This window comes from Lissotriton vulgaris, chromosome 4_1 (assembly GCF_964263255.1).
Source record: "Lissotriton vulgaris chromosome 4_1, aLisVul1.2, whole genome shotgun sequence".
NCBI lineage: Eukaryota > Metazoa > Chordata > Amphibia > Caudata > Salamandridae > Lissotriton > Lissotriton vulgaris.
The window spans coordinates 1,753,056,996-1,753,070,192 of NC_141691.1; the positions used below are offsets into that span (position 1 = coordinate 1,753,056,996).

General features: G+C 44.9%; 1 protein-coding gene across 1 annotated transcript in view; it reads right to left on the reverse strand.

Annotated features, from left to right (window-relative positions):
* The window catches only part of RNF19A (ring finger protein 19A, RBR E3 ubiquitin protein ligase), a 461,423-nt gene that overhangs the window by 137,129 nt on the left and 311,097 nt on the right, over positions 1 to 13,197 (reverse strand). The window contains exon 7 of the mRNA XM_086966057.1: positions 910 to 1,024. Coding sequence (XP_086822183.1) covers positions 910 to 1,024 — 115 coding nt within the window. The remainder of the gene's footprint in view (positions 1 to 909; positions 1,025 to 13,197) is intronic.

The following is a 13,197-nucleotide window of genomic DNA, read 5'->3' on the forward strand; positions in this document are numbered from 1 at the left end:
AAGTTTTAGTGATACATATATGTAAATGTAAATGGGGGATTCTTGTAAAGCGCACTGTTACTCTACCTGAGTGTCCTGGCGCTGTAGACCGCTGGGGAACCCGTCCTGGTTTTCCCTATGAGATGGTCCCTTTCTGGGTATCTCCAGGATGAAACCAGGCATCCCCGGCGTCAGTGGGGGGCCGTTGTAGAGATGAGGCAAGCTTAATGCCCAGAGTTACCGAGTGTGTTCCCTGGTTAGAGTAGGCACTGAGGCGAGAATTATCAAGTCCGTTGACCCCTAGTCCACGACCCTGCCGCGTCGGGAATTGAACCCTGGTCCCTGGCCGTTCTCTGCTTACAGGTCTGCCGTCTCTAACCAGTGAGCCACACCTCTCCACGTCCATCATCTCCTTGTGTTTGCTTCCTTCTTCAAGGTATCCAAAGCCTGCAAATCAAACACTAAACCTGTACTGGAACGGTTACTGTGAAAAGGAACCTTTTTCTTTCTTGTAAAGTCTAATGCTTCAGTATTTACTAATTGGTTGACCCCATATGACGTCAAGTCGCATACAGACACACTGATGACTTCTCTATTTCACAAGTATAGGATTGGAAAAAGTTCACAAACGTAGGATTTAAGTATGAAAGAAAATAGCACACAAAGTTTTACGGGCAACATGGAGTCTAAAGAAAGAAACAGCGATTGTGTATAGCACCTCACACTCAAAATCTAGGATAACAAACCAACTGTAATATTAACATTTAAATGCAACATATTTCACACAAATGTAAACAAAATATTTTCAAATATTAACACTTCGTTTATCGTGAATTTTTGTCATGAGTACTATATATTCAGTACAGTGGAGAAAAAAATATGGTGCTAATTCAGGATAGGAAAGATTTTTTTATTTTGTTTTTTACTTACCTACAGTGACAGCAGCAACAACTGGAGACACTATCACAGACAATGTAACACCACCTGCAATGGCCAAGTTGCGCTTATGCTTTGAAATGTCTTTGCCTTCATATCGATTATGAATCTTAAACGTTGAAGATGTTAGGAAAAAAAAGTAGAAAGGATGTATACATGTCAGTATTTAAGTGAAATTAAATCATAAAATCAGAACCGAGTAGTTAAAATATATGTAATTTAATACAAATTCAAAAGTAAACTGTAAACACTAAATAAAAAATATAACTATTTTTATTAAGTTTTACTCAGTGGTGGTAAAAGAGTAAAGATAACGATGATATAGTAATGTAACAGTCCGACGTGTTTCAAAGACCCCATACACATGTTCGTTCTCCACATTATAGAATTAGATGGTTGTAGGAAACTCCCCAGGACAATAGCATTCAAGTACACATTATATATCCCTTATCGCTCCCCCATCGGGCCTAACTACAACATTTGCAAATTATTTTTCTTGCAAGGCACATTGCATGATTTTCTGAGGGCTTTTTTTATAACATTTTTTAATGTGTGGGTGAACGCGACTTTTCGTATCTAACAAAACAGAGGAATTGCTACTGAGACGCTCTCCTGCACCAGCCACCTCTCTCACATAAACATGACTGAGGCATGAGTTACAGTGACACTGCACATGGGAGACTACGTCTCTGAACACTGAAGCACACGAAGTGCAAACCAAACTTTCCAAAATACCCTTTACACATCCTGTGATTTTAAATCCAATTCTTAAGAGTGAACAGAGGGGAAACTTCCAGATTTACTAACAAAATGGCTGAAAACTGTAAGCAGGATCAGGGACATCAAATTGTAAAACATGAAATTCTCTTTTACCAGAATACACAAAATTACCTTTTACCAGAATACACAAGGTGCCCCTTTCTTAGAACCACAACGTTACAAGCACAGGCGATGCCAACGGGTCTGGGTCTGATGCACCAAAACTTGAAGCAACACAGGCTGCAAATGTGTGCATTTGCGCATGCTTAAGCAACAAAGAGCCGGCAACGTGAGATATGAAACAGTAGCTCATACATTTCAATGTAATCCGGAAATAAGTATACCCACAGACAACCTATACCACCAGCTGAGAATGAAATACTACTGTGGGCTGTACCAAGATTTGATTGACAAAATCACAACACTATGATAAAGACTGGTTACAAAACAGTTCATGGATGAAAGGGGAGGAGCAGGAGCTCACTGTACGTATACTGAAAACAGATCTGCTTTGACAGCTAAGCTGTCAAACCCATATCGAAAAATTGATCATTGTATCTCACCCAATTTGTATTCACTTTGCCTGAGAATCAGAGGCAGACTGATTTTGACAAGTATGTGAATATTTAGTGATGATAATGATGAAAATAGAAAGAAGGTAGGAAGTTCAATGCGAGTATCACAAGAATACATACTTGCCTGTAAGCCTTGAGGTACATCAAGTTAAGCTCTTAAATCTTCCTGACACTCCTATCTAGACATGGAAGTTCAGTTACCCTGACTTTTTTCTTGCTAAAATTGCCTAGTTTGGCCCTAAAATCGCTGCAAACTAAAGCCAAAAGATGCAGGCTGAACTCATAATCTGCTATGCTACACAGCTTGTGGATGTTCAGTTGTATGCATCTGCCAAGGCACAGGTAGGGTGCCAAGATTTTCCAACTGCTTTAAGCCCAATAGCAACGCATTTGATGATGGGAACAAATGTGAGCCTTAGCAGAAAGATCCCTTAAGAGGAATCTGACATTAGTTCCCTCTGAAAACATATGTACGTATAAAAGCAATTAATGAATCACAGATGCAGTTTCGCAGTAGGACAGGATAAGTATTTCTGCGGACGTGTACTAACAGTTCAAACGTACACAGAGAGCAAAGTTAGCTAATATGAAAGGAAACAAGATTCCTTAAGTTAATATTGATTTATGTCAGGATTGAAAGATGGATTAGAAAATGGCATAAAGTTAAGGTAATTTAAGATTTGTATAGAATACGATAACTATCCACAACATGTTGGGTTAATTCTTTTGGGAAGACTGTTCTAAGCACCTGTGGGAAAGGGGCAGGTGGAGAGAGATACTAGGTCAAAAATAACTTTCTTACACATTAGAGGCTAAGTAAAATGCTTAAGTGAATGACCATGGTATTGATTAACTGGAGTCATTTGACAATTATCTTAGTCAAATAAAGGAGCGGAAGAGTAGAAGTAGTGGGTCCGCGAAGTGATTAGTTAAGCCTTGAGCTACAACTACATGGGTTGATGGTGAATGTTTTGAGGTCAAATGATTTTGCGAGGCGTCAGGGGCAATACACAATGTATAACCAGAAGAACTATGAAAGGATTGTGATCTCCTCATAAAAAACATTCTGAATTGAATACAATTGAAATCAGATTGTTCAGTGGGACTATATATTGTAAACTATTCAAACAAGGGATTTGAACGCCTTCTGGAAGTTTCCAAAGGAGAGCCTAGGTAAATCTTGGAATAGGGAATTTTCCAACCATTGCTTTTGGAAGTTGGAAACTTTCGGGGGAAAGGGAGGGGGTTTGTGCCAATGTACATTTCAGTAATTGCAAAGTTCACAAGATTGGTCAGGGGCATTCTCGGGTAGTCAAAAGTCATTTTAGGTATCAAGCCATGTAAATAAGGAGTGCCCTGAAGCTCACAATCTGTGTTAATGGTCACAGAGGGAGTTGTTTGTTTGAAAGGACCGCCAATTGTTATTTTCTCTAGCTTCTACCAATGTATTTTCTTCGGGACATTCTCTGTAACAAACACGAGATCCCCCCAACATACGGTTGTTTGTAACCATTAGTGTTGGAGCCATTTTTCGATTGTCTCACGTGGGGCCTGACATGCAGAATTAGTGCGAATCAGTTTCACAGTACTCATTGTCAGGGACTACCCCATTTTGGTGCAGGCCATTTTGCTCTGTCAATGCTAGGATTCACTTGGTTATCGGGACTGCTTTGGCCTCTACAGATTATAGTCCTGCTCACAGAAATGTCTTTCCTTTCTCTGGTAACGGAGAAGATTACTGTAGGTTTAGAGAAAAGACTAGTTTGGTTAGAGCTTGCAATATTGTGTTTACGATTCTTTGGCACTGTGTAAGGGAATTGTTTTTTACAACCAATTGTCTAGTAAAGAGGTACACATGCATCTTCTGCCCTTTTAAATGCGCTGTTGCCAATGCCATATATTGAAAAGACATGAGGACCAGATCCAAAGGGCCACCAAAAACACCAAACGGCATTGAACTAGAGCTCACAAACGCATCCGAACTAGATAGCAAAGAAGAAAAAAAATCTAGCAATTGAGCTGATGCCCATTACAAGAGATAGGTGGAGTCAATATACCTTGTGACTTGAAAAGACATCTTCTAACAAGCAGTAATGTCATAGTCCAACACTAGATGGTAGAAGTATGCACAGCATGTGTATCTACAGCCACATATTCCACGAACACTATTAGTACACATCCACGCATGCCTGTATAACACAACAGAAGACCTCCATTGAATGAGCCACAGTATCCAGTTTCTAGAGGTATTTGCATAGTTTGATGGGAAGCATCCGCCCACCTTCCATGAGAAATTTTTAAGCAAAATGTTTTTGTTTTTATTTAAGAACTCTAGTAGAAAAAAAACTATGCATGCGGTCAGGAATGGCAATAGTGTAGGCCAGACAGTACATGATAATACATCAATCCCTCTAGTCCAGTGGTCATTTGACTTCTGTGGACACCAACTTAATTATTACTGGAACCCAGGAAGCCCACACTAAACCATTACTTAAATCTGGGGTTTCCCATTGAGCTATTACTGGAGTCCGGGAATTTTCGATTATTTGAATTACCAAAAAATACAGAAACAAACATTCACAAAGACGGAAGGGTTTATTTAATTCACAAACCAATATTTAAACAAATCAACATTTTAATAGAAAGGTTGGCGTTTTTCTAAAATCAATTGAGGCCACTCATCTTCCATACTGTATTAATCAATCTGAGGACACTAACTTTATTTTTAGCGTCCAATGTCAAATTTGTTCATGTTAATAGAATGTTATAAATTGTACTTCTTTATTTATATAACTTTATCTATTAATAATATTTAATTTTCTAAGCAGTCTTGGTCCCCTTGAGAAGGCTTCGTGGACCCCAAGCCACAGGTTAAGAACCACTATTCTAGTCCATAGTGTGTCCACCATCAACCCCAGTTCTTCTTGCGTTTATGGGGGGCATCCTCTAGCAGCATATGCTGGTTTTTCAAGTTTAGCGTACCAGTCCATTTCTTTATGCCATTCTAGTATTGATGGTGGGTTGGCTGTGCTCCGGACTCAGGTGATGTCCCTTTTGGCTACAAGGGTGCCCAAACCCACGAGCGACCTTTCCTTTCTGACATCCCCCTCGTCCTACCTCTCAGAGCAGGCCCTTTAGACCACTCAAGGAGAGAAGTCTATAGGCTGCTCCAGGATTCCCCCCCCGCCTCCCCCACAACCCATCCCCCTACAGCATGCAGAGGGTGAGCGTAGGAGGTCTCTGCACAGCTACACTGACATCAGGTCGGTGAACCAAGCAACCAAGCAGAACCGGAGGATAATGCCAGTTCCTGTGAAGCCATTAAAGCCTCCCTCCATGTGCAGTCCTCAAGCGTTCAAACCCACTCTTCCCATCTGCCTTTCAAGGAAATAAAGAGGTTGGATGAACTGATTACCAAGGGATTGTAGCTTTGTGATATTCCCCCTTACCCCAGGACCTCTATCAATGATTGTGCTTCCAAGGGACTAAATTTGTGGATCTCCTCAAAGGAGACCCTGTAGAATCCCAGGGCAAGCTGGAGTTGCAGGAATCTATAAAACTGTGAATGGTGAAGCCCGAAGACAAAACTGCAACTTTTGAAAGGTTTTCATGTGTGAGCCTCTTCACACATCCTCGAAATTCAAGATGCCGATGAAGTACCAATTACCATAGTCTTCCAAGCTGACTACCTGTTTCAGCTAACAGTCCCCTCCGGGAAGGGGGGGAAGAGAGGGAGGGGTTCCTTAGTTAATTTCTCATCCAGCGCAGTGAGGATATCCAACCATGAAGACCACCTGTGAGAGACCCAGGAGAGAGCAGGGAATCAGGGCCCGGTACACAATAACCATAGTGGAGTACCGCCCCATGGAAGTACTTAAGCCCGGACCGCCTGCCCTGCCTCTGTATATCCACTCATTAAGGACTACCAGTTTGGATTCCTAGTAGTAAAGACGCTGAGCCATGACTGAGTACATTTGCCAAAGGCTATGCGTGGCACTTTACTGGCCCAAAGAAAGGACGTTACCTCTGACGGAACGTCTGCAAAACGTTGTGGGATCACGTGTGGGAAGTTTTGGAGGGTATATGGTAATTGTGGCAAAACATTATTATTAAGAGGACCGACCTCACCAGAAAACTAAGCAACAGATGGGTCCCCTTATCCAAGTCTTTCTTCACATTAACTACCAGGAGCATTAGGATCAGGCTAGATCTGGGAGAAGGGACATGTGGATTCCGCATTGGCACCAGGTTTTGACAACCTCTCACTACAACATCACCAGTGATCAGGAACAGCAGGGATTTTGACCAATTTACTAGAAGTCCCAATGCTTGTCCATATAAGTCAAGCATTTGGAGAAGTCGGAGTCCGGTGGCCTTGTGCCGAGACAAAAAGAGCAGAACACCATCCACATAGAAGGCAATACGGTCTTCCAGTCCGTCTCCCATTCCCCAGACCTATGTGTCCTATGTGTCCTATGTGTCCCATTTGACCCACTTCACCAGCAGCTCCATTGCTGGTGCCCCCCCCCGGAGCCGGAAACCCTGAGACAGAACTCCATGAAAGTGAACCTGAGCCGTTGGGTGAGTGTATAACACATACATATTTATTATAAATAGACGTCCAAAGCCTGTTCGCTGGAGAACATCCCAAAGAAATTACAAGTCCAAAGAAAATATCAATAAGGAGAAAGGCGCTACTTCCATGAGAACTATAAAGGACCCTTCATGTGCTTTAAAGAGATGGGACCTAATGCATGTTACTTCCCATCATACAGGAAACTGGTAGCATTAGCTGCATGAGAAGTCAAACTCCGAGATGCACACATCTTCCCTAAAAAGTCTAATTTTTTCATTTCTTTATCAGAAAGATGTGCAATAAACGTATTCTGCTTAAGCTTAGCAGCGGAAGTCTGCAAATAAGGCTAATCAAAGTCAGATGCAAGAACACATATGAAAGATTAGCAGACATTGCAGTGTACATTTTTTTTACATTGCTCTGAGAACTGAAGCAGTTGACAAGAGCTGGGATTAAGGGTTCTTTACCTGGTCTGTTTGAATCATAATAACAAGCATTTGCAATGCAATAGGTCTCGCATTAGGAAAGTGTGAGCTATTGATATTGTAAATGACAATTTTTTTTTAATATGTGTTGGCTTTGAAAATATAAAAATTTATAGCATTGTTATTCACAAAGCCAATAGCTTATACTTTCCTAATGCGAGTCCTATTGGCTATGGCAATGCTTGTTGGTAGCAAGCAAGGACAGTGCTGTTGTGGTGCTGAGTGATGCTGTTGTGGTGCCGAGTGATGATGTGGTTGGGCTGAGTGATGTGTTGGTGTATTAGAGTGATGTGGTGGTGTCCCAGCGTGAAATGGTGGTGTCCCAGAGTGATGTGGTGGTGTCCTATAGTGATGTGGCGATGTCCTAGAGCAGAGGTCTCCAAACCGGTCCAGGAGGGACGGATCCATGCCCGATTTTTTGGATATCCCCATTGAGATACATGTAGTTATTTTAAAAATCTGGCATGGATCCGGCCCTCCAGGACCGGTTTTGAGACCCCTGTCCTAGAGTGATATGGTGGTGTCCCTGAGTGATGTGGTGGTGTTGTGTGGCGTTCAGCAGTGTGAGGCGTGCAGCAGTTGAGGTTCCGTGAATTCTGAACCCGTTTTATAAAGGTCATGGTTTAGTTACGAATTTGATAGTAGCGAACCGTAACTAGTGAGTGCGGCAAGTACGAGTGTTTTTGCCATGATTAGACCGATGGATTCACTACGTATTTAGGGATTTCGTTCTGAACCCTTGGGCTTCATTTTGTGCATGGCAGCCATTTTGTGGTTGCCCTCACATAGGCCGATGACTACGGCCGAGCGAGTCTTTAGTACACGTACACGTTAGCTGACTTCTGAATGACCTGAGCGAACTGACCCCGTTGCCTGAAGCTGACCTTGTTAAGCCAGTTCCTTGCCCGGTAGCTGATCGAGATTAAGGATCAGAGCACAGGAGATTGTAAAGTTTGGTATGCACATACACACCCCTTATCCTACTTCTCATCCGTTTCTGTTCCTCACTTTATGGTCTATTTATGGTATGGGTTGTGGTCCTTTATTATGGGTTTGTCCGGCCTGTTCAAGAAAGAATGTTGGGCTTTCCAGTGTAATTGATAGTGGTCTGGACAATCGAAAAGTGGGTTTGTCGTCATGCGATATCTTTTGCAATGTTACCTATGATTGGACAAACTGTAAATGGTGGGTGTTTGTCCGGAATGTGATTTTTAGCATAAAAGACGATGTCTCGCAATATGAAGATTGAGCAGTCTATGATGAACCTACTAGTGTCGTACTTCGTAGACTTCTGTTCCTGGTTGCGGCCAATACATTTTATCTTTGACGTCACCGAGAAGTATCCCGTGTCTCTGTATTCTAAGGCAGGTGAACCCGAAGACTTTGGGCGTGTCCCTGGGGCCGCTGGGTTCTAAAACCCCGTTCTTCACAGTGTGAGGCGTGCAGCGGTGTGAGGCGTGCAGCGGTGTGAGGCGTGCAGCGGTGTGAGGCGTGCAGAGGTGTGAGGCGTGCAGAGGTGTGAGGCGTGCAGAGGTGTGAGGCGTGCAGAGGTGTGAGGCGTGCAGCGGTGTGAGGCGTGCAGCAGTGTGAGGCGTGCAGCAGTGTGAGGCGTGCAGCAGTGTGAGGCGTGCAGCAGTGTGAGGCGTGCAGCAGTGTGAGGCGTGCAGCAGTGTGAGGCGTGCAGCAGTGTGAGGCGTGCAGCAGTGTGAGGCGTGCAGCAGTGTGAGGCGTGCAGCAGTGTGAGGCGTGCAGCAGTGTGAGTCTTACGGTAGTGTGCAGCATGCAGCAGTGTGAGTAATGCCTGGCTTTCACTTTGGGGATGCCCTGTAGGGGCTATTTCACAGGGAAAAGCCAGGACGGGTTCCCAAGGCAAGCGCCGAGATACCTCCCCAGGTGATCGAGCGCTATATAAGTACAAAAAAAAAAAAAAAAGGTACAATATCTTGGGAAGAATTGTCATTTTAATTGCTGCTAACCTTCCTACCCAGGAAATCTGGTAGCGTGTCCACCTCCCCAAGTCGCTACGGATTTGCATAAGCAGTAGGTGATAACTGTTGGAGGCTGTAGCTTGCGTGGTAGCAGCCAGGTTGATCCCGAGGTACGGGATCGTCTCGGGTCACCACTGAATGCAGCGGTAGGATTGTGAGGAGCATTGGTGGAGCATTTGTGGTGCCTGGGACTATCGGAGGAGCACTTGTGTAGCATTTGTGGTGCGTGGGACTATCAATAGCACACAGGACTGCGAGGACCAGCAGCCCGGTTCTCTGCTCAGCTGTGTCCTCTTCCCGTGAGCACGCCCCCTGCCTGCAGGTACTAAAAGCTAATCCCCACTCCAGCACCGCGGGACGCGTGCGGGCGCGCGCCAGTCGAAGCCACGGCCAATGGCGGGCCCGTTCTAGCCCGTTACAGACCGTGCAAGACCGGACCGGGCCACCTCTCTTGGTTCCAGAGTTACTGAGGTACCCTCCCTAGGGCTTTTAATAAACAACGGGAGCAGTATTTTTCCAGACCCAGGATCATGACGGACAGAGAGACTAGAAGCAAAGCTCTAGCCTCCAGTACAAGGGTGGCAGGTACTTTGGACAATTTTTTGATTAGAGCAAACTCTCTTTTATCAAATGAAATAACTATTTTAGAACAACGACTCTCTCAGAGAATTGATGTTAAAAGATCTTCTTTGGGCCATATAGCAAATGCTAAAACTCCTGAAAGATGTGCAGGTTTACCTGCCGCCCAGTTAGATAGCAATGACCAATCAAGATCAATTGTCTTGCTAGAGCCCAGGAGTAGCCCTGGAATGCATAGAGATTCTCTTTCGGCCATCCCTGAAGTTAGTCGAGCACCTTCTGTTGGCAACACTGTGACATCTGATAATAGGCCTGAGCTTAACACCTCCCAGCTTAGGGGCAAGAGGGAGGGGGCTGTTCCGAAAAGAAAATGTGCAGTACAGATGGGAAGGGGGGTGAGGGGGGGGGGGGGGGGGAGGCCAAGCTGGATAAAGGCCCCTCTCATAATGATCCCAAGGGCCTTACAAAAAATAGGGAGGAAATGAGAGTAGTTAGTGGTATTTCTAATTCTCCTTCTCCAATCCCTCCTGCAGTATATCCTGCTACGTTTAAGTTTGGGGATATTACACAGACCCGGGGGGATTACCTGACCTCTAGCTTAGGTAGTACCTTGAAATTTCTGCTTGAACCCCTGATTGCTAGACTTGATCGAATTGATCTTAATTGATCTTGAGCTGGGAAAAATAGAAAAAGTGATGGGGGATATGGTGGACCATCCGAAACCATCAGAAACTATGCAGGGAAAGCCTCATGTGAATGGGGGAGGTGCATCTCCTGTAAATATCCCTCTCATAGCAAATCTCCCTGCCCCCGCAATAGCGCCCCCCCCGAGAGCATCGAGTTCCCATCCCACCGTCCTGCTAGCTCTTCAAGGACGACTACTAAACCTAATGAGAATGTGGAGCGAAAAACCCAGGAGGACAATAGATTGAGAATGAGAAAGGCTGGTAATTTACCCCGAGGCAGCCCCACTTGAAGTGGTCCTAACTGGTGTTCCCGAGCTTAGCAATCCAGAACTAGAATTGTTTGCCTCTCTTAAAAACAAAGTGGGAAACTGGTTGAATAAACCTAGACCCCTTCCCCATTATATTTCTAGCGAAATTTTAATGGTCAGAAGGACTTCTTGGGTGGGATACACCAGGAAAAACATCAGCGGTGATTGTATCCTGGTCAATTTCAGGAACCCCGGGACAGTCTCGCACATTTGCAATTGGCCGGATAGTGAGGCAGATACTTTAATACAGACCTTCCCATTGTCCTTCTACCCACCTGACGCTACTCAATCCGAATTAGGGCTAGAAGATGGATGGACAAGGGTGGGTTCTAGGGGGCAGACAAGAGGGTCTAGGACCAATACCTATGATATGCATCTTTCCACCCTCTTTTCTCACAATAGGTTCAGCTGCCTGGATCAGGTGGACTGACTACACTATAAACACGGAGCTGTAGGTCGTCTTGGGGGGATTCATGCTATACCACATAATTCAACCCCTCTGGTAGGGATAGATAGACGTATTAATGAGGGTAGAACGCAAGAAGTTGATAGTGTTAAGAACAACTACCCAGGGATACTGGCGGGCGCTCCACCTGGGCAAAACATTTCTGATAACCAGGCTAATGACCCAGTAAATTCCCATATCTTGGGAACTCCAACTACTGGCACAGAATTTAGCTTGCCAATCCCAAGAATAACAACATCTGATGCTAGCTCACTGAAAATACTTTCCTGGAACCTGGCAGGCCTATGTAACAAAATGGCCTGTCCTGAGTGGGGCTCTTATATAGATAAGAATAACATATGCCTCTTCCAGGAAACGTGGGCGTGGGAAGAACAATTGCGGAGTGGCTTTGCCTCATTCTCAGTCCCTGCAAGGTGGGGGGGGGGGGCAAGGGTAGACCTTCGGGGGGGTCTAACAATTTGGGTGGGTACCCATCTGGGTTGTAGTGCCAGGGTCATGAATACTACGTCAGAGGACATCCAATGGGTGGTCCTAGAGTGGCCGAATGCATTCAGGCTCGCTTTGGTTAACATCTATTCGAGACCTGTGAGTATCACAAGTGAGTCTGGAACAATCGAGGAGCTCTCCTCTTTTCTTAATGTGATCCCCCAGGGCACCACGTTTTTGGTAGGGGGAGATTTCAACTCTCACTTCGAGCCACTCCCGGGCCTGATGGATGGCGTAAACCTGGAGGAGGATGATCACTGGAAAATACCTCCAGTGGTGGGCCCCCAGCCCAGGTCATGATCGCCATTGGCAGTCCAAATCATGGCCATGACGCTCAACCATTCAATCAGGGCCTGCAATGGTCGTGTAAAATCGGATATACCTTCAAAATGCACCTTTAATAAGCCTGGTCAGGAATCAAGGCTGGACTATATATTTGTCGAAAGATGTGCTTGGCATAAGGTCCTAGACTTCAGGGTGGAAATGAGGGTCGAAAGTGATCATAGCGCGCTGATTTTAGACTTTCTATCCCCCGGTGTCCCCCAAGACGCCTGTAATTCAGATAGTGGTCTAGATGACAGGGCGCTCTTATCTAATAATAGACGTAGGGTAAGATGGGACAAACTTGTAACACATCCAGAGCAAGTGGCAGAGATATATGCGCGAGAAACTTCGATATTGGAAGCGGTTGGTGTTTTAATTTCGCAGGATCCATCACCTGAGGTTTATTTAAAACTAGGGGATCTTAATAAGGAATTACCTACTACTTTAGCAGAGGTCTTAAATCCCCCAGCGAGAAGAGGGAGAAGGGCGGGCAATAGACCCACTTGGTACAACACTGCCTGTAGAAAGGCGAAAGCAGAACTTGTCCGAGTCCTGAAGCAAAATAAGAATAAGGCATTGATAAAACAAAGGAGGCTAGAACACAGGCAGCTAATATATCATGCCGAGGCCGAGTGGGATAACGACAACTGGGCTAATCGAATGTCTGCTCTCAAATCAAGGTATCCACGGAAGTTTTGGCTCATAGTCAACACGGGGTCGTCTGACCCGGTCTCGGCTGTAGCACCTAATATTGCAGCGGATGTGTGGGAAGATCATATCCGCACTCTCTATGGAAGGGAAAATCTTGTCAATGAGATGGAATTTGGGGGGTTAGTGCCCAGCTCTATTGCGCAAATTAATGAGGAGGACTTTACTGAGGGAGAGGTCCGTGCTGCTATTTCCAAGCTTGCAGTTGGTAAAGGGCCAGGGTTGGATAAACTCCCAGGCGACCTCTTTAAACACGAACCCATGGTCTGGGCCCCCTATCTAACGGTCTTATTTAATGCAATCCAAAAGGGCATGGCCGTCCCTAGTACTTGGCTGGGAGCA